The sequence below is a fragment of the Schistocerca serialis genome, chromosome 4 (genome assembly GCF_023864345.2).
Source record: "Schistocerca serialis cubense isolate TAMUIC-IGC-003099 chromosome 4, iqSchSeri2.2, whole genome shotgun sequence".
In the NCBI taxonomy this organism is placed as follows: domain Eukaryota; kingdom Metazoa; phylum Arthropoda; class Insecta; order Orthoptera; family Acrididae; genus Schistocerca; species Schistocerca serialis.
The window spans coordinates 733,149,816-733,175,707 of NC_064641.1; the positions used below are offsets into that span (position 1 = coordinate 733,149,816).

General features: G+C 44.7%; 1 protein-coding gene across 1 annotated transcript; it reads left to right on the forward strand.

The window, feature by feature from the left end:
- The first annotated feature begins 4,108 nt into the window (after window positions 1–4,108).
- LOC126474734 (trypsin eta-like) lies at window positions 4,109–25,892 on the forward strand. Its single transcript, XM_050102213.1, has 3 exons — window positions 4,109–4,165; window positions 19,181–19,312; window positions 25,731–25,892. The coding sequence occupies exons 1-3, from the start codon at window positions 4,109–4,111 to the stop codon at window positions 25,890–25,892; spliced, it is 351 nt and encodes a 116-aa protein (XP_049958170.1).

The window sequence follows — 25,892 nt, forward strand, 5'->3', positions numbered from 1 at the left end:
TGTACTTTCATATTCTAAATGGAACTGGATGTGGTGCTATTTATTCCCATTAACTGGTGCTCTGCTAATACATCGATTTTGAGTAAAATCGAATGAACAGTATTAGATTCATTCCATCATTTTGGAATCACCATCTTAGCTTTATATCTTCTCGAAGTAAAATGTTGCACTTTCAGCAGTTTTATGCAAGCAAATTAAATTCGTTTCAGTACATTCTTTTCGGAGACGAATAGTGTGTTTTTCGTACCCCTTATATAGATCTTGTTTTAGTCATTCTTCATAAGAGTACATCACGTTCGTTCGATTCGTATTTATCAGTACTATCTACTTGTTTCTCCCAATACGTTTTAAGTGCCTGCTATGTAGAAAACAACTATGAATTTAAGTTTTTCCACTTTTGTTTTCTAGTTAGTAACTGAATTATGTGATGCAATTGCAGACTAAGGAGAAGCTACCCTTGGGACCTACAGTGCAGCCCATCGGATTCTCGGAAAGCACTCCCGCGGCGAACACGCTGTGCAACGTAAGCGGCTGGGGTGTCACTGCTGTGGTGAGTATACTGTGGTTTTACCATCTGTCGCAATTATTTCCTTGGATGAGTATGATAAGCGCACTGTATTGTATGTAAAATCTGTTGATTCCTATCTAAGTGAATGCAAAGTACATCGAGAAAGTTGTTAATATTTTATGTCCATCTTAAAGATGTTTTTAACTTTACTGGTATATAGGTCGGTGCTAAAGTGCAGAGTTACAAAAAATTGTTATCAATTATTAGATAAGAGTAGTAGTGGAATGGTGTAAGTGGTAGAGCAGTGCTTTTTTTTTAAGTAACTGATTCTCTGTTAATTTGTATCCGAGAGGACTTCAAAAAGTAAATTACGCAATATTGTAGCAGGCCATATAATTTCTACAGAATGTGCTCACTTGACTTGAAAGTGGCACAAATACGTGACGTTACTTTCAGACGTAGTCGCCAAATCTCAATAACGGTCAGAAGATTCTACCGTTTGTTCTGTTCCTCGATAGCCGTCCGGGGTGGCCGAGCGGTTCTAGGCGCTACAGTCTGGAACCGCGCGACCGCTACGGTCGCAGGTTCGAATCTTGCCTCGGGCATGGATGTGTGTGCTGGCCTTAGGTTAGTTAGGTTTAAGTAGTTGTAAGTTCTAGGGGACTGATGACCTTAGAAGTTAAGTACCATAGTGCTCAGAGCCATTTGTTCCTGGATAATAGAACGGAACCAGTTCGAGAACCTCTGTGTGATCGTCGTCATCCTTGGGAAATCTATCACCCAACGTATGTTCTTCCTGCGATATGCTCATATACAGATGGCGGTAATACCGAATACACAAGGTATGAAAGTGCAGTGCATTTGCAAAGCAGTCATTTGTACTCAGGTGATTCATGTGAAAAGGTTTTCGACGTGATTATGGCCGAACGACAGGAACTAACAGACCTGAACGCGGAGTGGTAGTTCGAGCTAGATGGAAGGGGCACTCAATTTCAGAAATCGTTAGGGAATTCAATATTTCTAGATCCACAGTGTCAAGAGTGTACCCAGAACACCAAATTTCGGGCATTGCCTCTCACCACGGGAATGTCAGTGGATGGCGGCCTTCACTTAACGACCGACAGCAGGTACGGCAGCAGACGACCGACGGGATTGCCTTTGCTAACAGCACGACATCAACTGCAGCGCCTCTCCTTGGCTCGTAACCATATCGCTTGTACCCAAGACGACTGTAAAACCAAGGCCTGGTCATATGAGCCCGACTTCAGTCGGTAAAATATGATGGTAGGGTTGGAGATTGGCGTAGAACCCTCGAAGCCATCGACATTGTGAAGAAGGCGTTGTGAAAGCTGGTGGTGGCTCCTTAATGGTGTAATAGATTGTGTCCTTTGGTCTAACTGAACCGATCGTCGGTTACAAATGGTTACGTTCGGCTACTTCGAGACCATTTGCAGCCATTCATTGACTTCAAAACAGCGATGGGATCCATATGGGTGATAATGCACCATGCCACCGCACGACAATTGCACGCGGATGCTTTGAAGAACATTATGGACAACTCGAACAAATGATCTGGCCACCCAGATCGTCTAACATGAATCCCACCGAACATTTATCGGACATAATCGAGAGCTCAGTTCGTGCTCCAGCAACACTTCCGAAATTATGACGGTAAGAGACTTCCAACGAGTTGTTGAGTAGATGGTACCTCGATTTTCTGTTCGACACGATGTTAAGTGTACCTCATGACTTTTGTCAGCTCAGTGAAGAGTGTTGCGTTGTCATGCAGAACAATGCCTCTGCAAATTTTCCACGCGCCGCGTTCTTTACTGCGTTACGCGGCGATGTCAGTGTTGCACAGTACGAATTGGCTTTAATGGATATGCCTTTTGCCATGAACTCTGCGCACACGACTCCTTCAAGGGCCACGAAAATGGTGACCGTGACCTTGTGCTGACGTTACAACTTTGCATTTGTTGGGCGGAAGCGAGTAGATGTCTCTCCATTCCATAGAGGCTCTGTTTGTTGCAGATGTGAAGTGATGGTTCCATATCTCAGCGACCGTTATGATATGCCTTAGTAAATCATTGTCGTCCACTAGGTAACCCTAACTTAAATGCAGAGACACCGTAGACCTTGTGTCTTTAATTACAGATTGGCAGTTTCTGGTACTGCAAACGACCTCTGGCAATGGGGTGGGCACCGCCTATCGAGATGCGAGTCTGCTCAGCAATGTCCGCGAAAGCCACTCTGCGATTGCTGACTATCTTTTCCAGGACTGCCGAGACTTTGTCTGTGGTCGATGATGATGGACTACTTTCCACATCAGCATCACCCACGTCTGAGCGGCTTTGGTCAAATTGTTGACACCATTTTTTGGACGCTGCATTCCCTTTGGTCCCTACACCGCCATCTTGGCCACAAGAATCGTACTGTATGGCGTATTTCAACTTTGGAGTTTGTTTCCAGTACAATTCGATGCGACAACGCCAGCCAGATGCTTTATCTACATCTTCTGACATGGTTGCACCTAATGGTGCGCTCTTTGCCGAAGTATTACGATTCGAAAATTGTAGAGATGCTCTGTCTACTAATATGTGTCAATTTTCTGTATCTGGCGCATCGCCAGAAGAGAGTAGACTTTCCAGGTTTTCTGCAGAGACAGATCTGCTGCGGTACAGATTACAGGTGCACCACAACGTGGGTCGCATTGGACAATGCCGCTTCGAATGACGAATACGATACAGGAACATATCCGTGTCTCAAAAACTATTCGCCTAAATATTATGATACTTTATTTCGCAGCCTTCCACATCGCTACATTTCTTATTACTCTGGTAAACGGCCGCCCTGGGTGGCCGTGCGGTTCTAGGCGCTATAGTCTGGAACCGCGCGAGCGCTACGCTCGCAGGTTCGAATCCTGCCTCGGGCATGGATGTGTGTGATGTCCTTAGGTTGGTTAGGTTTAAGTAGTTCTAAGTTCTAGGGGACTGATGACCTCAGAAGTTAAGTCCCATGGTGCTCAGGGCCATTTTTGAACTCTGGTAAACCTCCTGCTTTAACTCTATGCCTCTGTGCCTATGGTTTCCTTGAGTTTCGATATTTTTAATGGAAGAATTGATTTCGAGTTTACAAAATCCTGTAAGAGAACCAACGATTTCCGTACACTGAGTTTCATTCTTAGTTACCAATGCCTTCATTTGAGAATTTAACTCATGTCTCTTCTACTTATACGGGGTCGGAACTATGGCCTCTATGTTGCCAGGATGGCATGGAGTGAAGTGTGGTGGTGCGGATCTGCCGAACATCCGAAGGCGTGAATAAGATATTGTTATCAGAATACACACTTGACAACGAAGTCTTTCGCGACGGCACTTATATGTAAAACATTCTCGGTTTTCCCGTCGCGTCAATTCGGGATAAAATCTCAAGCTTTCGACGATAGCCTCCATCGTCATCGTCAGTTGCTCCTGACGATGATGTAGACTATCGTCGGAAGCTTGAGATTTTATCCCGAATTAACGCGGCAAGAAAGCCGAGAATGTTTTACATAGAATACACTACTAGCAAGGCGAGCAGAAGGGTTCTGGCCACGCCGGTATGCTTGACGCCAGCGTGTTTCGCAGTTACGCACTCTTGGCTGCCGTGGTGATCGAGGTGTGTAGTCAACACCCTACAGCATCACAGTCAGCTAGCCGCAGCTCGGTCGGTGTTGCCCAAAAGTCTCTGTCGGCCAGAGGTTACCAGGGCATTCTCGTTGACGTCATAGACTGCGTCCCGGAAAGGCAACCAAGAGCTCCATGTGAGGTGGCTGTAGTCATGAAGAGTTGTGTCATGATCCCGCATCAAGGGAATGGCCAGCGACGCTGATGTCCGCTCGTAGTGCAGGTTGGAGGGCAGTAGCTGTTGCACTCTCCGATAGTCCCACTTTTCATCAGGTACCATCAGTTAGACCTCCAGGGAACCAGTGGTAGTAGATACCCGAATCTTCTCACCAATGAAGGCGTTAGTGAGGCTGCAGAAGGCTACTGCAGTTAAGTCCTTCCGGCTGTGTGTGTTGTAGAATCCTAGACTGCAGTCATCCAGGTGTGCTGCTGATGGAGGGTCACAGACCCCACGCAAGGGCTGGTTAACTCCAAACCGAGAAGTAAACTGTGGGAGACAGAGTATTTGCACCAGCTGATCTATGCTGATGACGTTATAATGTCACAAAGACGACCAAATGTGACCCGATTTCCTAAACCCTTCACCACTCTATAGTCTACACCAGGGCTTCCCAACCTTTTCAGCTGGTGGACCCCTTCTTCAGTCGAATATCCATGGCGGACCCCTAGTCAGTCAAGAGCACAGTAACTTTAAATTTCAGAGCGAAAGCCATCGGAACTGAAAGCTTCTTAATGCATGTGTCATGTCATATGTCATGTTCCCAATGATCCCCCCCCCCGAAGTATCAATAGTCTTTGGTTTAGAGATGAATGAAAACAACTTGAAGGTCAAAAATCGACTTATGAAATAGGTAGCGCACTGGCAAAGCAAGTTTAACATTTAATGATGCCTGGGGCTGCATACGTGCCAGCGAGCACTGTGATTGGTCGACAAAGCTTGCTCCGCTCACGCGTAAAAGGTTTGAGCGCATCTAGCGCCGTGAGCCGGCGCACAAAGTACACCAGTATTGTTGCGAAACGGTCGATCAGAGAAGCCGCATTCTCCGGCACTAAACTGCGTATGCGTACTCACTTATGAACCGCAAAGGCTGCTTGGAAATACGACCTGAAGTAAAAGTACACATGTTTTTCACATGAAAAAAGTGATGAATTTGATTTTTACATTTTTATTCAATAATTTTACTCATTATTTTACACGATTTGGTGAAACGTGGCCGCGGACCCCCTAGAAAGAGCCGGCGGACCCCTAAGAGGTCCGCGGACCACACGTTGGGAAGCCCTGGTCTACATCATACCATGGTGTCCCAGCTCACTCTTCAGGCTTTCAGTTCAAATACTGCTGCGGCATCTGCGTGCTGAAAACCATTCTTGCATATGACTTACATGTTGTTGCTTCACAGTGTCTGCTTAACAGAAAGACATTACACTGTCTTCTCCATGAGGTCACCTTGGTGCCTTGACACCTTTGTCCTCTAGCTAAGTTTGTCATTGGCAGTTTAGCTGAGTGTTGCCTGTAATATAGGCTTTTCTTCCGGGTTGTCATTCAAAAATGGTTCAAATGGCTCTGAGCACTATGGGACTCAACTGCTGTGGTCATAAGTCCCCTAGAACTTAGAACTACTTAAACCTATCTAACCTAAGGACAGCACACAACACCCAGCCATCACGAGGTAGAGAAAATCCCTGACCCCGCCGGGAATCGAACCCGGGAGCCCGGGCGTGGGAAGCGAGAACGCTACCGCACGATCACGAGATGCGGGCTGTCATTCCAGACTATGTATTGCTTACTAGCCTGCCTTGGTTTCCAATCTAGCTTGGATACTGACTGGGGAAACTTTAAAAATTTTCACATTCACCCCATGTATCATTCTGGGATGTAACATATTTTGCGCTAATACTCAAACCTCCAGACACCAGACCCTCAGAATGATACCAACCGTTGTCTCTCGGTAGTGTCAAGGAAAACACTGATTTAGTTCGTGGTATGTGCTGTCGTCCAGTAGAACGTGCGTAAACTGTAGTTGAAAGTAACACCAGAAATACAGAAATACGGAGCACAGGAAAAGTGTATCTATGAAGTGTGGCATCGAAGATCTTCAGTGGGTGAGCCGATGGAGCGTGAGGTCATTGTACAAAAGGTCAAGCGTTTAAACCCCCCTACTAAAGGGCTTTCTTTAACTGTTTACGATTAAAACTGGTATATGGGAAGACACTTTCCTGAAATTCGAAGAAAATTTTTGTAGTTTGTTCAAAAATGTTCAAATGTGTGTGAAATCTTATGCTAAGGTCATCAGTCACTAAGGTTACACACTACTTAACCTAAATTATCCTAAAGATAAACACACACACCCATGCCCGAGGGAGGACTCGAACCTCCGCCGGGAGCAGCCGCACAGTCCATGACTGCAGCGCCTAAGACCGCTCGGCTAATCCCGCGCGGCTTTGTAGTTTGTAGCAATGTTCTTTTGGTAGTCTGTTTGTGCTTCGTTAGTTGAAAGTAGCAAACCTATAGAGCACATTTGTATAGACGGGTTTGGTGTTGTGTCGCACGTGTCCGACAAAACACCACATCTATCTATACAGATATACTCTACAAGTTTGTGACCTTCAACTAACGAAGCGAAAACAGACTGGCAAAGGAACATTGCTACAAGCTACGAAAAGTTGTTTTACATGTCAGGAAAATGCCACGTGTAAACAGTTAAAAAAAATTGGCGTCAATGTGGTTTGAACGGGGAACTTTTGCTGTGATAACCTCAGCCTCTTCCAACTGACCCAACCGATATCTACAAAATAATCACTCACAGATATTGTTCTCCTGAGCACCGTAGTTCTGGTGTCACTTCTACTTATAGTTTACGCATGTTCTGCTGGACGACAGCACATATCACTAACTAAATCAGTGTTATGTTTGATACTCTATCGAAGTATAATGTTTGGTACTGATCTGAGTGGTTGACATCTGGAGGTTTGTGTGTAAGCTCCAAATATAATTTCTCCGTTTGAGAATTTATTTCATAACATTTTCCTTACATATTAGAATTTAAATTTTGCCTTAACCATGCTATCATGTCTTCTGTAATATAAAAACTCACTGCCCTGATTTAGAACTATTAGATCGAGCAACATTGATGATCGTTTAGTCATGCGAAAATTTAATTCTGGTGGTAAACCCGCGAATACACACATATTTACGCTTCTGACTTTGATACCTATCAGCCTTGTTAATTGCTTGTGTTCTTCTTCTGTTGCCGAGGTGGAGCTGCTGCCCAAGCCTAACTTGAAGATTCTGTGTCTCTGTCATTAGCGACTGCTCGAGAGCTGTAGCCGTTGCTGAAGACGCAGAATCTGATGGGATACCTGTGGCTGATGTCTCAGCTGTTGCTATCAGTGCTATATAGGGTGTTACAAAAAGGTACGGCCAAACTTTCAGGAAACATTCCTCACACACAAAGAAAGAAAATATGTCATGTGTACATGTGTCCGGAAACGCTTACTTTCCATGTTAGAGCTCATTTTATTGCTTCTCTTCAAATCACATTAAGCATGGAATGGAAACACACAGCAACAGAACGTACCAGCGTGACTTCAATCACTTTGTTACAGGAAATGTTCAAAAGTCCTCCGTTAGCGAGGATACATGCATCCACCCTCCGTCGCATGGAATCCCTGATGCGTTGATGCAGCCCTGGAGAATGGCGTATTGTATCACAGCCGTCCACAATACGAGCACGAAGAGTCTCTACATTTGGTACCGGGGTTGCGTAGACAAGAGCTTTCAAATGAAAGTCAAGAGGGTTGAGGTCAGGAGAGCGTGGAGGCCATGGAATTGGTCCGCCTCTACCAATCCATCGGTCACCGAATCTGTTGTTGAGAAGCGTACGAACACTTCGACAGAAATGTGCAGGAGCTCCGTCGTGCATGAACCACATGTTGTGTCGTACTTGTAAAGGCACATGTTCTAGCAGCACAGGTAGAGTATCCCGTATGAAATCATGATAACGTGCTCCATTGAGCGTAGGTGGAAGAACATGGGGCCCAATCAAGTCATCACCAACAATGCCTGCGCAAACGTTGACAGAAAATCTGTGTTGACGACGTGATTGCACAATTTCTTGCGGATTCTCGTCAGCCCACACATGTTGATTGTGAAAATTTACAGTTTGATCACGTTGGAATGAAGCGTCATCCGTAAAGAGAACATTTGCACTGAAATGAGGATTGACACATTTTTGGATGAACCATTCGCAGAAGTGTAGCCGTGGAGGCCAATCAGCTGCTGATAGTGCCTGCACACGCTGTACATGGTACAGAAACAACTGGTTCTCCCGTAGCACTCTCCATACAGTGACGTGGTCAACGTTACCCCGTAGAGCAGCAACTTCTCTGACATTAGGGTTATTGTGAACTCCACTAAGAATTGCCTCGTCCATTGCAGGTGTCCTCGTCGTTCTAGGTCTTCCCCAGTCGCGAGTCATAGGCTGCAATATTCCGTACTCCCTAAGACGCCGATCAATTGCTTCGAACGTCTTCCTGTCGGGACACCTTCGTTCCGGAAATCTGTCTCGATGCAAACGTACCGCGCCACGGCTATTGCCCCGCCCTAATCCATACATCAAATGGGCATTTGCCAACTCCGCATTTGTAAACATTGCATTGACTGCACAACCACGTTTGTGATGAACACTAACCTGTTGATGCTACGTACTGATGTGCTTGATGCTAGAGCATTGAGTTGTATGTCAACACACGCACCGAAGTCAACATTACCTTCCTTCAATTGGGTCAACTGGTGGTGAATCGAGGAAGTACAGTATATACTGACGAAACTAAAATGAGCTCTAACATGGAAATTAAGCGTTTCCGGACACATGTCCACATAACATCTTTTCTTTATTTGTGTGTGAGGAATGTTTCCTGAAAGTTTGGCCGTACCTTTTTGTAACACCCTGTATACGCAGCAAATCTCCATCCGTCGCCGTCTTCTTCCCTTTGCCTAAGTTCTGATAGCCACTTTTATGCACACAACTGCTGAAAAGTATGTAGCTTGCGACTCCCACGCAAAACTATCTATTATGTCTTCGATTTAGTACTTGGACCACGAAGAATGAATTTAAATCTCAAATGAGAAAAACATTTGCAATTTCAAAGTGATTGAATTCATTATCCCAGGGGAGAAAAGCCCCACCTTCGACGGACTGGCACTAGCGCTGTTTACTTAAATTATTCCTGTGACGAGATGGAGCACTAGAAAAAGTTGGGCGATATATCTGGAATAGTAAATCAGTACTTCTGTAGAGTCGAACTGTATATGTCTGCTTTCATGTCCAGTAGCTACCTTGCGATCCTTTGGTCAAAGCTTATCTAAGCATCAGGATGTACAGTGAATTTAAACAAGTGTAAGATGCATTAAAATATATAATAATAATAATATATTAGAAAAGTTAAATTCTCTGGAACAATTATTGCAGCCAACACCAAAATATTTACATTATAATGAACTGATGATTTATTCAATAAGTAAAAGCAGATGATTTAACCTTTTCACAGTTAAAATTTATATTCCATATATATGAAAAATAAAAGGTCAAAAACTGTCTTCCTTTGTGATAAATAATGCACTTTCGCCACAAAAAATTATTAATCTGAGCGAATATAACGAGACCTCTGTTTTCATGTGAATCTACAATTTTCAGAGTTAGATTTTTAACTTTAGAATGATTTTATCAGGATGGCAATTATGAAACAAAATATAACAAATCAGTGCAGTGCCAAAACACATTTATTCTCCTTACAATGAAAAATATAAAATGTGATACTCAACTTTCCAACATAACATTTGAAAATGTCTTTAACATACCACACAGCAATGTTTTCTACATTCTGTGAAGTAGTCTGGGGCATATACGTCCTACTACATACAAATTATGTGCAAACCAGGAGAACTATGAGGAGTGTAGTAATGTTTTAAAACAATGTCTATGATATGTAAGAACATACAGTTTACCTCAGACGTTCTTTTGATGGAGAGGATGGTGATCTGATCTGATTTTCGTGAAAAAGACGCACTGTATCATCTAAATGCACATGCCATCCCATTTGATCGCTTGCGCCCTTCTATATGTCCATCGTGTGGTCCATAGTATTTTTCTCCAAGTTCCGAAAAGACGTTGCCACATGCTAGCGTTAGGCATATATCAGTAACAGACGTCCTAACCATCAGAGCTGCATTCCACTTTAGTGGGGTATCTGTGTGCCATCAACCACGAAAGGATTACAACGGTGATCCTACAAATATTGTTGAAAAAATTTCAGAAATTATAAAATTCAGTAACGTTCGCATGATTGTGTATTTAAAGTGGTAGCTGATCCATTGAATACAATCTGAAGTGCTGACTATACGCAAAATATTTGGCAACTCAGAAACAATTAAAATTCACTTAATGGCGGTCAACATATCAGAATTCACGTCATTGTGAGGAGACTCTCGCAGTCTATTTAATAACGTAAATAATAATAATAATAATATAAAATAATCAAAGTTCAACATTGTACATCGCGTAACATTTGCAAAAAGTTAAAGTTCCAGCAGATTCACTGATTCTAAATCCCATTTGATTCGTGATTTATCTAAGTGTTAACAAATGCTCAGTTCAATAATTCAAAAACAGTCTTAATCGCATTTATTATTATTGTTATACCGCCAACCGGTTTCAACCCGACGTAGGGGTCATCTCCTGGGCGTTTACACCATTGGTCGACTGCTGGCGGTGTCACTCCTGTCTACATAACATAAAGTTTCCTGCCGTTATGTAGACAGGAGTGACACCACCAGCAGTCGACCAATGGTGTAAACGCCCAGGAGATGAAATGACCCCTGCGACGGGTTGAAACTGGTTGGCGGTATAATAATAATAAATGCGATTAAGACTGTTTTTGAATTATTGATTAATCATACTAATCGCTGCTTCTCTCCACAGCCATGTTGCCCAAAAGTACTCAATTACTGAGCGGCCATATACCGCACATAATAAATCGCTTCACAACTAAAAGCACACTACCAGCTCTCCAACATAGAACTTACCCATAAGATCAGTCCACATAGTGTGGATGTCCAACACGGAATGCTGCTCGATGACTGTTATAAGACTTCAGTTTCTCCACCAGAACTGACAAGGAACATAAAATATAGAAAATGGACCACCACTTACAAAATATACAATTTACAATAATAACATATGTGTCAAAATTTAGAAAGTGAACCACCATTTACAATATGTACAAGTCACATTTATAACACAAATGACTAACGAAAGGTCTTTCTCTTCTGTCCTGCCCTCAGACCCTACACATTTAACAGTTTATGCAGAATTCAGTAAAATACGAAATTTACACACCTGTGACTACGATAAATGACGAAGAATTTGTTGTTAAAACTTGATGAAAAATAAAGATAGCCCGTTTGTAGAAGCATCTCTTCATGCTTTGTTCGATGGTAGGATGAAATACCACATTTAAATTACATTTGCAGCAGCTGATTTTGTTCCGTTACAGCCCCATCTGCTATTACAAAATTGTTGGGGGTCAGCATTTGTTTGACAGGTAAGGGGTTACTCAGTATACATATTTTAATGGACAAAATATTAGACATCTTAAACAAATACATTCCAGTTTGTAAGCTGAGAAACAGTTGGTTGTCCTACTCATATCACATGGCCACCACGTAATTTCATGACGTAGACATCAGCTATCATTCGCCCAGAAAAAGACACAAAACCTAGTTACGCAACATTCTATCCATTAAAAACGACTGCAGCTACTCAAAATCCGCCTGGTACGAGCAGACCAAAATTTGTCTCAAAAATATATGACGTCATTTATACCTTGTACGGTTGAGGACAATGTCAATGTAAAGTCAGAAATTCCACCAGCAGCGGAAATGACCGATAGGTTTTATTCCGGTGTCTAGCTAAGATGATAATCACATTTTGATATACGATATTTTGACAGGAGACATGTCATAACCACTTTTTGTGAGCCATGGTGTGATGTTTTCCAGATGCCTGAGATCCGACCTGTCTGGAGCCACAGTCCTACCCGTCGTCTTCAAGTCGCGCAAGTGATGTGACGTGTGCCTGTACTCTAAACTGTGTGACCTACTCATCATTTTATCCACTGTGAGGGAATTTCTGCTGTGTTTTGCCTACATCGGAACCATGCGCATGTGAGAGGACCGACTCACTTGGCTTTTTGGGGTCTATAAGTAAAGGCCTAATAAGCGGCCCCTGATTAGACCTCAGTCATACCACTCACTTAGTCATCTCGTGGGTCCATGACCGAAGATCGAATACGTAGTCTCCGTCTGTATTCTATGCAACTGTAAGCTGGTCTGACTTGTGTTGGTGCTTGAACTGAAGCTAGTCTATGATATAGGCGTAACAGAGAGATTGTAGTCCAGACAACGAGCGGACATTAAAAAATCGCTTCAAGCATCTCGAAAAGGAGACAGTATAAATAGGTAACATGCTGTGTACACAAACATAATTACTAACCATATATAACGTACAGATTAAAGAGGATGAATATAGCGCATAACTGGTTTTCTTTTCTACCTGATACTTTCAGATATTTTGATATTGTTATTGAATTGCATCTAGATGACTTAAAGAGATAAATAATCATGACAGTCATACGAAACAGAAGAAAGCGGAAAGTCCTCGGTTTGACACAGAGATGGTGTTAATATCAGTCAAGTTCAACTTTAGTCTTGGTTCAAATTGGGGTATGTCATCTTTCACAATAAATTTTCAGTCTGCAGTTCAGTGTGTACTCGTTTAAGACTCGATAAGAATGGTGTTTCGGACCAGGTCTCGAATCCGAAACATCTGCCTGAGTTATCCAGGCACGCCTCATGCCCTCACAACTTCACTTCCGCCATTACCTCCTCTCCTACCTTCCAAACTTGACAGAAGTTCTTCTCTGTGCGGTGCTGTTAGTTAATACAAGTACCATAACCAAATTATTGTGTCATATTGAGATGTTCCAACAGTAATACAACCAAAGGTTCCCTCATGTCATCAGTTTAATCAATATATACAAAAAAATAGTTTATTCATTCCACCACTCCAAATTAACATACATCTATGTTATTCAGAACAGAAAATCATTACTCACAAAATATAAAGGCAAGAAGTTTTTGACATCAATGTAACACTGCAGTTCACAGATACTGGCCAATATCTTTAACAGTGCATACCTTGCAAAAGCTCAGAAAAATTTCCATAACGTCTCAACAACTTTAAAACAGTTCCCCCTAGTGTAAATACAGAAGACACATTGACACACATAGTGGTTACGGTTACTACAAGCCACACCACAAGTTGGGAAACGGGGCCAAATTTCTAGTAGTTTACTGTCGAGTTGAGATTTTCACACACAAATGTTTTATTCATATCTTACAGAAACTAGCAGTCCGGCCATAAACAGCCTTTTAAACGCGGCGCTAACGGCAATCAAATCATTTATAGCAATACAACAATTTAAAAAAAATTCATTTTTTTTTAAAAAAAAGCACAGAAGCTAGCAGTACGGCAATAAACAACCTTTCAAAACACGCCGCTAACGGCAATCAACTAATTTATAGCAATGCAACAGTTTAAAAATTTCTTAAAAAACACACACAGAAGCTAGCAGTACGGCAATAACAGCTTTCAAAACACGCCGCTCACGGCAATCAAGTAATTTATAGCAATACAACAGTTTAAAAAATTTAAAGAACATTAGTAAACAGGCTACTAAACTAAATACAGAACTTTGTTAATAAAATACGGTGAGGCAGTGAAGCTACCAACACTGCCATAAAAAAAAAATCAAAGGTCTCAGCAAAAACACGATTAATGGCAATAAAGGAATGGAGGAATTTAAAAAAAGTTTTTAAACAAAGTGTCCTGGAATATCATTAGAACGTAGCAGATACGACGAACCCGTGTATGGCGGCCACAAATCACCCACTCAGGGATGCTCAGGCTAGGCAGAATACTGACCAATTTAAATACGCCCGTAAACACAATTGCCACTCTCAGGCTGGTCACTGCACCGACTTTTAGTTAGCCGAAAACTTGTAATAAGATGGCTTAACTTGATGACAGAATTAGAGCTAACCTCGTGCAAGGAAACATTACACCCCACAGTCCTGAATGAGCGACCACATGATCAACCAACAAGAAGCATGAATTTACTCATAACACACGACAGAATAGCGAAACAAACTGCCAAAACTACACCTCCCATCGGGCAGTAACGACAGGAGGAGGAAAGATCACTGTCTTCAATTACACCGGTGCCGAGGACAGGAAACCCGATCGCTGGAGGCCACAAGGCCGAAGAGACACTGGTTACGCGAACTTATTACTTACTGATTGAACCTTCCACTAACTTAACTTGCAATTATGCTCGAACAGGCAGTACACGACCTCCGATGGCAAGGATCCACACATCCGACCTCGCACGCGTCGCCATTGTACCCAACACGCCACGGTCACGCGACAACACGCTCTGTCAACGGAGTTCACGTCTTCTCTGCAAACGTTGACGGGTAGTGACCGCTCCTTCATGTTAGGTGTCTCCTCTTTAAACTCCAGTGTTGAAACGGAGGACTTAAAGAAGCTTGTTAACGTCTCACCAAGGTTGGTTGGTTGGTTGTTTTGGGGGAAGAGACCAAACTGTGAGGTCATCGGTCTCATCGGATTAGGGAAGGACGGGGAAGGAAGTCGGCCGTGCCCTTTCAAAGGAACCGTCCCGGCATTTGCCTGGAGCGATTTAGGGAAATTACGGAAAACCTAAATCAGGATGGCCGGACGCGGGATTGAACCGTGTGCTAACCACTGCGCCACCTCTCTCGGTCTCACCAAGGTGAAATGAACAGCAACTACTCGTGGGGCGATTCTGTATTTAACCAACCCGCGGGGAGCTCTTCCGTCAAATCGACCCGCCCGTTACACACAACCGACATACTTCACGTGGCGACTCGGTACAACCGACCACGCCTGGTACGCGCTGGCGAGCCACACTGCCCTCCCGTGTCCACCACACTCTCTGAGACCACGCCCCTACTTCCGCGCCACCACACGAAGTTACCACAGGTCAAAGATCTCACTTCCTCCGTAGCAGTTTCCCGGAAGCAAAAACGCAGCTATCGATAGCCGAGGGAAAAGACAACTAAGCAGCCACTTAATGACAGACAACATATCAAACAAACATGTCAGGGGAAGAAAAGGAAAACCAATGCAATCTAAATACAAGGTGTCGCACGAGTCGATACACGGTTCACACATGTTCTAACAAGGGGAGGCCGCCAGTTGTGAAATTCAGATTCGATTCATACTGCGCATAATAGAAACTTATGGCCAGAGGTGTAATGTGGCAAAGCACCAAGATGCACTTCTCAGCGTTGTCGAGAAAATCGAGTTAAAAGAAACCGATGCTGTGAAATGCTCTCTACGATTAATGATTTTCTACAGCGTCGTGGCGCAGCGGTACGCGCTCGGGTTCGTAATCCGAAGGTCGCCGGATCGAGTCTCGTGCCATGCAACTTTTTTTTCTTATTTGTTTTTTGTAATTCAAATGTACACACACACACAGATATATATATATATATATATATATATATATATATATATATATATATATACACTCCTGGAAATGGAAAAAAGAACACATTGACATCGGTGTGTCAGACCCACCATACTTGCTCCGGACACTGCGAGAGGGCTGTACAAGCAATGATCACACGCACGGCACAGCGGACACACCAGGAACCGCGGTGTTGGCCGTCGAATGGCGCTAGCTGCGCAGCATTTGTGCACCGCCGCCGTCAGTGTCAGCCAGTTTGCCGTGGCATACGGAGCTCCATCGCAGTCTTTAACACTGGTAGCATGCCGCGACAGCGTGGACGTGAACCGTATGTGCAATTGACGGACTTTGAGCGAGGGCGTATAGTGGGCATGCGGGAGGCCGGGTGGACGTACCGCCGAATTGCTCAACACGTGGGGCGTGAGGTCTCCACAGTACATCGATGTTGTCGCCAGTGGTCGGCGGAAGGTGCACGTGCCCGTCGACCTGGGACCGGACCGCAGCGACGCACGGATGCACTCCAAGACCGTAGGATCCTACGCAGTGCCGTAGGGGACCGCACCGCCACTTCCCAGCAAATTAGGGACACTGTTGCTCCTGGGGTATCGGCGAGGACCATTCGCAACCGTCTCCATGAAGCTGGGCCACGGTCCCGCACACCGTTAGGCCGTCTTCTGCTCACGCCCCAACATCGTGCAGCCCGCCTCCAGTGGTGTCGCGACAGGCGTGAATGGAGGGACGAATGGAGACGTGTCGTCTTTAGCGATGAGAGTCGCTTCTGCCTTGGTGCCAATGATGGTCGTATGTGTGTTTGGCGCCGTGCAGGTGAGCGCCACAATCAGGACTGCATACGACTGAGGCACACAGGGCCAACACCCGGCATCATGGTGTGGGGAGCGATCTCCTACACTGGCCGTACACCACTGGTGATCGTCGGGGGGACACTGAATAGTGCACGGTACATCCAAACCGTCATCGAACCCATCGTTCTACCATTCCTAGACCGGCAAGGGAACTTGCTGTTCCAACAGGACAATGCACGTCCGCATGTATCCCGTGCCACCCAACGTGCTCTAGAAGGTGTAAGTCAACTACCCTGGCCAGCAAGATCTCCGGATCTGTCCCCCATTGAGCATGTTTGGGACTGGATGAAGCGTCGTCTCACACGGTCTGCACGTCCAGCACGAACGCTGGTCCAACTGAGGCGCCAGGTGGAAATGGCATGGCAAGCCATTCCACAGCACTGCATCCAGCATCTCTACGATCGTCTCCATGGGAGAATAGCAGCCTGCATTGCTGCGAAAGGTGGATATACACTGTACTAGTGCCGACATTGTACATGCTCTGTTGCCTGTGTCTATGTGCCTGTGGTTCTGTCAGTGTGATCATGTGATGTATCTGACCCCAGGAATGTGTCAATAAAGTATCCCCTTCCTGAGACAATGAATTCACGGTGTTCTTATTTCAATTTCCAGGAGTGTATATATATAATGCAGCATCTCCACGCGGCATGGACTCACTGCTTGTTGAATATGACTGTTACTTCCTTGTGAACACACAAGCACAGGGAGGCTCAGCCGTACGCCGCAATATGTATCTGGAATGATTTTCTCCAGTCCAGGAAGCACTCGAAAAGCACTGCAACACGAGAAAACGTTAACCAAGAGCCTGGTTACCGCAATGCAGCGAAACGTGGTACTGTTCGACGGCGCAGAAACCATGTGCATTCCCCCATCAGCTAACATCCTGCTCTCGGCAGCGTTTCCGCCTTAGCGACTCGTAAAGCCACTACTGTCTCTCCAGTCGGAACGTCTACCTGCGTTCGCTACCTGTCCGTTACTTCACATTCTTCAGATAACATATCAGAGAGGTCACGTGACCTCGCAATATCTTTCAAATGGTCCAAATGGCTCTGAGCACCATGAGACTTAACATCTGAGGTTATCAGTCCCCCTAGAACTTAGAACTACTTCAACCTAACTAACCTAAGGACTTGCTGTCAGGAAGGTCGCAGTTCGTAGTAATAGCTGGCAAATCATCGAGTAAAACTGAAGTGATATCAGGTGTTCCCCAGGGAAGCGCCCTGGGACCTCTGCTGTTCCGGATCTATATAAATGACCTGGGTGACAATCTGACCAGTTCTTTTAGGTTGTTCGCAGATGATGCTGTAATTTACCGTCTAGTAAGATCATCCGAAGACCAGTATCAGCTGCAAAGTGATTTAGAAAAGATTGCTGTATGGTGTGGCAGATGGCAGTTGACACTAAATGACGAAATGTGTGAGGTGATCCACATGAGTTCCAAAAGAAATCCGTTGGAATTCGATTACTCGATAAATAGTACAATTCTCAAGGCTGTCGATTCAACTAAGTACCTGGGTGTTAAAATTACGAACAACTTCAGTTGGAAAGACCACATAGATAATATTGTGGGGAAGGCGAGCCAAAGGTTGCGTTTCATTGGCAGGACACTTAGAAGATGCAACAAGTCCACTAAAGAATCAGCTTACATTACACTCGTTCGTCCTCTGTTAGAATATTGCTGCGCGGTGTGGGATCCTTACCAGGTGGGATTGACGGAGGACATCGAAAGGGTGCAAAAAAGGGCAGCTCGTTTTGTATTATCACGTAATAGGGGAGAGAGTGTAGCAGATATGATACGCGAGTTGGGATGGAAGTCATTAAAGCAAAGACGTTTCCCGTCGCGGCGAGATCTATTTACGAAATTTCAGTCACCAAGTTTCTCTTCCGAATGCGAAAATATTGGTAGGAATGATCATCAAAATAAAATAAGAGAAATCAGAGCTCTAACAGAAAGGTTTAGGTGTTCGTTTTTCCCGCGCGCTCTTCGGGAGTGGAATGGTAGAGAGATAGTATGATTGTGGTTCGATGAACCCTCTGCCAAGCACTTAAATGTGAATTTCAGAGTAATCATGTAGATGTAGATGTAGATCATGCCGGAGGCAGGATTTGAACCTGCGACCGTAGCGGTCGCGCGGTTCCAGACTGAAGCATCTAGAACAACTATGCCATAACGGCCGACGCAATATCTTTGACACAGCCGCTGTCGTTTGCAATAGCGCCAGCCATAGGCACGATACCTTGCGCGACTACCAGTCCTGAAAGTAAAGCTGTGAGAGGCGGTCATAAATGACGCCTATATAGCTCGATCGGTAGAGGAGAAAATTTTCGGGTTCGAGTCCTGGTCTGGAACACAGTTTTAATCTTCCAGGAAGCTTCAAACATCGTATCGGTCTGTGGATCGCTTCTTGCACGACTTACGCTTGGAAAAGGTCGATGAACTGCACAGTCTTAATGTTTTGTCTTTGTGGTGTTCTACAGTGTGCAGCTATAAGCTTGATGTCTTATTTCTGCAGAATGGGCCCACTACAGAGCAGCTGAAGTACGTGACGGTGAACGTGACAGACACAGCGGTTTGCCGCACGAGGCTGCTCGTACTGGAAGGAATGCTGTGTGCTGGAGGGATGGGGAACGAAGACTCCTGCCAGGTGAGTCTACTGTCCTTATATAGATAATAGTCCCTTCACTTCACCGTGTTAAGTCCTCATAGTACTCACGAATTGTGTCCCACTTCTGTCATAGAATCTTCAAGTAGATGATGACACAATGTATTCCTTCTTCAGTACACTTTCCGCAGACATAGCCATAGATCATTTATTATTTAACAGTTTGTTTCTTCAGCTCTTCCTGTTACCTATAATTTGAACTTTCTCTTTCAAATTACTTCTATCAAAACTTAGTACTGTTTTCTATACATCGGCATGTAATGAAACTACATGTACTACTAGAGCTAACATATTACTGTTTAACCATGCCACAGTGGCTACTGTTGTTAATTACGGACTGCAACCACTGAGAAAACTAACTGTCCTTACCGCTACTACTGCACTATTCGCTATTACCTATAATTTGTGAAAATACTATAGCGACGGTAAAAAAATTGCAAAACCAAGGAGTTGTGAGACATAAACGGAAGTTGAAAGGTGTGTTTCTACATCTGAAAGATAATGTCTATTCACATTTCGTGCCAATCGTGTAAGAGAGGAGCTAGTGGCGCCACTGTGAGGATGCAAATCAGGATTGCTTTAAATACACACTGTAATGGTCGTGAGCGTTTGTTGGCCTTGAGATTGGACGTGGTAAGTTTATGTTAGTCAAGAATGCCTTTAGGGCGACAAAGACGCCATTGTCAGCACCTCACTGACATTTAACGAGATCTTATAATAGGGCTAGGAGAAGTTGAATGTTCTTTCTGCAGTTCTGGGAACGAATGTAGCCACTGTTCGATTCAAATGGCTCTGAGCACTATGGGACTTAACTTCTTAGGTCATCAGTCCCCTAGAACTTAGAACTACTTAACCCTAACTAACCTAAGGACATGACACACATCCATGCCCGAGGCAGGATTCGAACCTGCGACCGTAGCGGTCACGCGGTTCCAGACTGAAGCGCCTAGAACCGCACGGCCACACCGGCCGGCAGTAGCCATTGTATACGACAGCTCGTAGCGGTGGTCAAAGGAATGTATTGTCGCTAGAAGACGGGCTCCGGACATCACGTGACACTACTGAGAGAGAAGACCACCGTATTCGGCCTATGCCTCTGGCACAGCGTACTGCATCCGCTGGACCAATCTGAGCAGCAGCCGGCACCACAGTGATCCAACGAACGCTTATAAATCGGTTACTTGAAGGACAGCTCCGAGCCAGATGCCGTATAGCTTGTGTTGCACTGACCCCAACCACCGCCATTTGCTGCTTTAGTGATGTCAAGCGAGAGCTCATTAGAGGGTTGGGTGGAAGTCTGTTGCGTTTTCTGATGAAAGCTGGTTCTGTCCCGGCGCCAGTGATGGCAGTGTGTCAGGCCAGTTGGAGGACAGAATGCAACTTATTTACATGCTAGACACACTGGACCTATACCTGCGCTTATGGTATGGCGTGGGGTTTTGTATGACAGCAGGAGACTCTCGTTGTTATCCCACGCACCATGACTACAAAATTGTGCATCAATCTGATGATTCGATCTGTTGTGCTGCGATTCACGAAAAGCATTGAGGGGGTGTTTTCCAACAGGATAACGCTCGCACACATACAGCTGTTGTAACCCAACACGCTGTTCAGGGTGTCGACATGTTGCCTTTGCCTACTCGATCACCAGATCTGTCTCCAAACCAGCACATAAAGTGCATCAAGGGCGACAACTCCAGCGTCATCCACAATCAGCATTAACTGTCCCTATCTTGACCGAGTGCAAAAGGCATGAAACTCCACCACACAAACTGACATCCAGTACCTGTACAACACAATGGATGTACCTTTGCATACTGGCATTCAACATTCTGGCGGTTACACCGGTTATTAATGTACCAGCATTTCACATTTACAATTGCTTATCTTGCGCTTACATTAATCTGTGATCCTGTAACGTTAATCACTTCAATATGTTACGTAGACAAATGTATTAACGAAAATTCATTAGTCTACAGTAACTATTTTTTGGTGTTGCGAAGTTTTTCCCATCAGTGTATATGGTTACTGGTGCATGTATAGGATCAGTATAATTGTAGCGATATGACAAGAAAAACTGGAGCGGAGCCCCTCTGTGTTAAGGAGGTAAAAGCGCGCCAATGGGGAAGGTGTACGAAGCGTCGACGGCGTGCCAATTGTCGACCAAGCAGTGGTTTGAATTCACCCATTGTAGTAAATGCATACCGGTTTGAATACGTGACGTCCGCCTGCTTAGCTGGATTGTAATGTGCTTACCTCCTATGCAGCGGGCGCGGGTTCGATTCCCTGCTGGAATGAAGATTATCTCCGCCCGTGGACTGGGTGTTGTGTTGTCCTCATCATCATTTCATCCTCATCACCGGCTCGCGAGTCGCCCAATGTGGCGTCGACTGAAATAAGACTCGCACTCGGCGGCCGAACTTCCCCAGTTGGGTCCTCCCAATCAGCAATGCCACACGATAATTTCATTTCATTTGAATACGAGACGGAAACTTCCACAGATACGTGGAATTATTGTCTCGATTGACCGTTGCCTCTGCTACTAAGAAAGTGGCTTGATTAAACAGTGCTACATGGTATTTGTCAATTACTAGAAGAGCCATGTCTGAACCATCAAACACTGAGGCTAAAAGCACTGAATACTTGCAGACGCCGACTCAGCGTTTCAAAACATCGTCTCAAAGTAATTTCCTTTTTCCTTTTATGTTGTGACACCCGCTAGCATTTTTTGCGTCGTGCTTCATCAATATAGTTTAATTTAGGGATGCATACAATCATTTACCCAAATCATGCTACCTATATTAGTTTTCTGACCCAATTCCTAAAATCTGCTTGAGCGTCACTGTTATAAACACCGTAACTGACTCAACAAAGACAATTAGGGAGTTAATAAAATTTTATCGGGCTTCCAGCCGCGTCAGACCTACTACTTGAAAATGACTGAGGAGAGCTCGGTCGAAAGCTTTTGGGATTTTAACCACCTGATGTGGTTGGAAGCCCGAGAAAATTTTATTAATTCATATCACCGCGAAACCATGCATTCATACACAATTAGTGAGTTACATTATCTGAAAAACATTTTACAAATTTAGTCCATTTAAGTTGTGGTGGTAATTAGTTTCGCAGTTCCGTAATACACTGCTGGAAAAAATCTGGTATCCTCTTTAGACGTTCCAGATCACTCAAGATTTATTGTTGCAACAGTACACATGGAGTACATGAAATGATTAAATTTTCAGATCAGTAGCACACGCGGTTTTGAGGTACCACGGGTAGCAATGCAGGTGCTGACTCTAGCATCCAGTTGATCGTATAGATGGTGACTTATCTCCTGGAATACGTTAGTCAACGCCTGCTCGACCTGTTCACGCAGTTCTGTGAGACCTGTTGGTTGACGAGTCGCACGCGTCACGTCTTGCGCCATCATATCCCACACATGCTCGATTGGAAACAAGTCCAGAGATAGTGTTGACCAGGGAAGTTCCTGCACGTCTTGCAGGACACGTTGAGTTGCACAGGCAGTGTGTGGGCGAGCAAGAATGGCAAAAGAACAGATCTAACAACAGTCTGCATGTACCTAGCGCTGGTTAGCTTCCCCTTCAGAAACATCAAAGGTGATCATGTGTTGCAACGCATCGCGCCCCAGACCTTAGGGTATGGGATGGGGCGAGTGTGCTTTGGACAAGTGCACTCTACGAGACAGCGCTCACCAGGTCCGCGTCCTACGTGCAAACGACAATCACTTGCGTGCAGACAGAATCTGCTTTCATAGCTGAAAACCACTGCGTGCCATTCCATCTGTCAAGTGATGCTCTGACGGCACCGGTCGAGCCACGCTCGTCTAGGCTGTTGCATTAATGGAAGATAGGATAGAGGTGTGCTTGCCACTGCTAATAACCGCTTCGCAACAGTTCGTGTTGTTACGTCTACACTCACAAACCCTGCTACCTGTCCTGCGGTAGCTGTACAATGGGCCACTGCTGCCTTTAGAACACGACAATCCTGGCGGGCGTCTGTGCTGCGTGGACGTCCAGAACATCATCTACCGTTGAGGGGACGTACAGGCGATCCCTGATAGCAGTATCATTGCACGATTGACGCAGCACATCCACCTTGTGCGGAGATTTTCCCAAAGGACTATCCTGTCACACGAAAGGCAACAATTTGACACCTTTAAAACTCATTCACTCGTTCAGTTGGCTGTAGAGAGCAGGAGTGCGTCCCCGTGACGTGATTGCCTGCTTACTGCACGCATATGAACCTTCTGGATGTGAAAATTCCCTATTAAAGGGTAAACACAGATCGTACTCTGGTAGCTCTGTCGCTGCGCTATGTGCAGGCGGACGACGCTAAAACTATTATCAGAACATCTACCATCCTCAATGTGGCATATGCCACCATGGGATCAAAATAGACACTATGTTTCAAGGTGTGCTAATTTGTTTCCGGCAGTGTATACACTCTAAGCCATAAAACACGGCGCACATCAAAGAATTATCCGAATGGGGCGGAAATCGGTAGATATTCAGATAAACAAATGATTACAATTTCAGAAAATCAGTGGATGATTTAGTGATGGGAAAGAGCTTTACAAATTGACCAACGCAATAAAGTGTTGGTCCATCTCTGGCCCTAATGCAAGCAGTTATTCGGCTTGGCATTGATTGGTAGAGTTGTTGCATGTCCTCTTCAGGGATATCATGCCAAATTCTGTCCAATTGGCGAATTATATCGTCAGAATTCCGAGATGATTGGAGAGCCCTGCCTATAAAGCTGCAATCTTACGCCGCGCGGGATTAGCCGAGCGGTCTTGGGCGCTGCAGTCATCGACTGTGCAGCTGGTCCCGGCGGAGGTTCGAGTCCTCCCTCGGGCTTGGGTGTGTGTGTTTGTCCTCAGGATGATTTAGGTTAAGTAGAGTGTAAGCTTAGGGACTGATGACCTTATCAGTTAAGTCCCATAAGATTTCACCCTTTTTTTTTTTTTTTTTTTTTTTTTTTTTTTTTTTTTTTTTTGCAAACTTTCTCGATTGGGGGGAAATCCGGCGGCGATGCTGGCCAAGCTATGGTTTGGCATGCCCAAAGACAAGAAGTAGAAACTTTCGCAGTGTGCGAGGGGAGAGGGGGCTGGGATTATCTAGCCGAAATGTAAGCTCAGGGTGGCTTGCCGTGAAGTGCAACATGATGGGGCGTAGAATATCGCTGACGTTCTGCTGTGCTGTAAGGGTGTCACGGATGACAACCAAAGAGGTGGTGCTAGGAAATGAAATGGCACCCCAGACCATTACTCCTGACTGATGAGACGTGTGGTGGACAACAGTCAAGCTAGTATCCCATCGCTGTTCGGGGCGTCTCCAGACATGTTTTTGCTGGTCATCTGGTCATCAGATCTCAGTTCGAAGCGGGACTCAGCACTGTAAATAATTTAGTCAGTGAGATTCCAGGCCGAAGACGTGCCTGGAGACTTGTCTGCCACCCCTTCATGGGGCCTGGCAAAATGGAGTTTGGGTCTGAGGTGCCATTTCTTTTCATAGCAGGATTATTTGGTTGCTATCCACGGCAACCTTACAGCATATCGATACGTTGACGATATTTTATGCCTCATTCTGTTGCTTTCATTGCAAACCATCCTGGACTTACATTTCAGCGAGATGATGCTCGCCCACACACGGAGGTAGTTTGCACTGCTTGTCTTCGTGTTTGGCAAATCCTACCTTGGCCAGGCAGGGCACTGGATCTCTCTGTGATTGAGAACGTTTGTAGCATTATGGACAGGATCCTTCAACCATCTACGGATTTGCACGATCTAACGCTCCAATTGGGCAGAATTTGGCGTAATATTCCTCAGGAGGACATCAATCAACCCTATCGACCAATGCCAAGCCGAAGTGCCAGAGGTGCACCAATGGGATACTGACTTGTTGAATTTGTAAAGCTCCCTCTCTTGAATAAATGATACAATTTTTCTGAAACTGTAATAATTTGTTTGTCTGTACGTATGGATAATTCCTTCTTTGTGTGTCGTTCTTGTTGAACTTTATGAAAAGGTAACAATTTAACTATAGTAATACTCGTACCCGAGAATCTTCTACGAGAAATAATTAAACTGTGTTAGTACTGCATTGATGGAAAAGAATGGAAACTGTATGTTCAGTTATTATGTGAATTTGTGGTTATGGGATACCTTTCTACGACTGCAGATCAGCTCCTTCAATCACTTTAGATGTTGCTTTATTTAAAACCATCTAAAATATTATAACCATTAATGTGATGGAGCGCCTTTCAGGTTAATTAGTGTCTCATAGTGATGTATATAATAGATATTGGAGATAATGGATGATTCGGTACTTTTTCTCAAGGACTGTATATTTGGTTTAGAATGACGACTTCATTCTGTGTACAGGGAGATGGTGGTGGGCCACTCGTGTGTAACGGTTCACTTGCCGGAGTCGTCAGCTTTGGCTACTACTGCGGTCTGCCAGGCTACCCTAGCGTGTACACCGACGTGTCCAAATACGGCGACTTCCTCAACCATTCGCTGACAGAGCCGGTGTCGCCTCAATGA

What these genes read in the sequence shown, in the direction of transcription:
- LOC126474734 (XM_050102213.1), top strand. Translation starts at nt 4,109, where the DNA reads ATGCTTGACGCCAGCGTGTTTCGCAGTTACGCACTCTTGGCTGCCGTG. An exon ending in TGGCTGCCGTGGTGATCGAG is followed by an intron (nt 4,166 to 19,180) that starts GTGTGTAGTCAA and finishes TTATTTCTGCAG; the next exon opens with AATGGGCCCACTACAGAGCA. An exon ending in GGAACGAAGACTCCTGCCAG is followed by an intron (nt 19,313 to 25,730) that starts GTGAGTCTACTG and finishes TTCTGTGTACAG; the next exon opens with GGAGATGGTGGTGGGCCACT.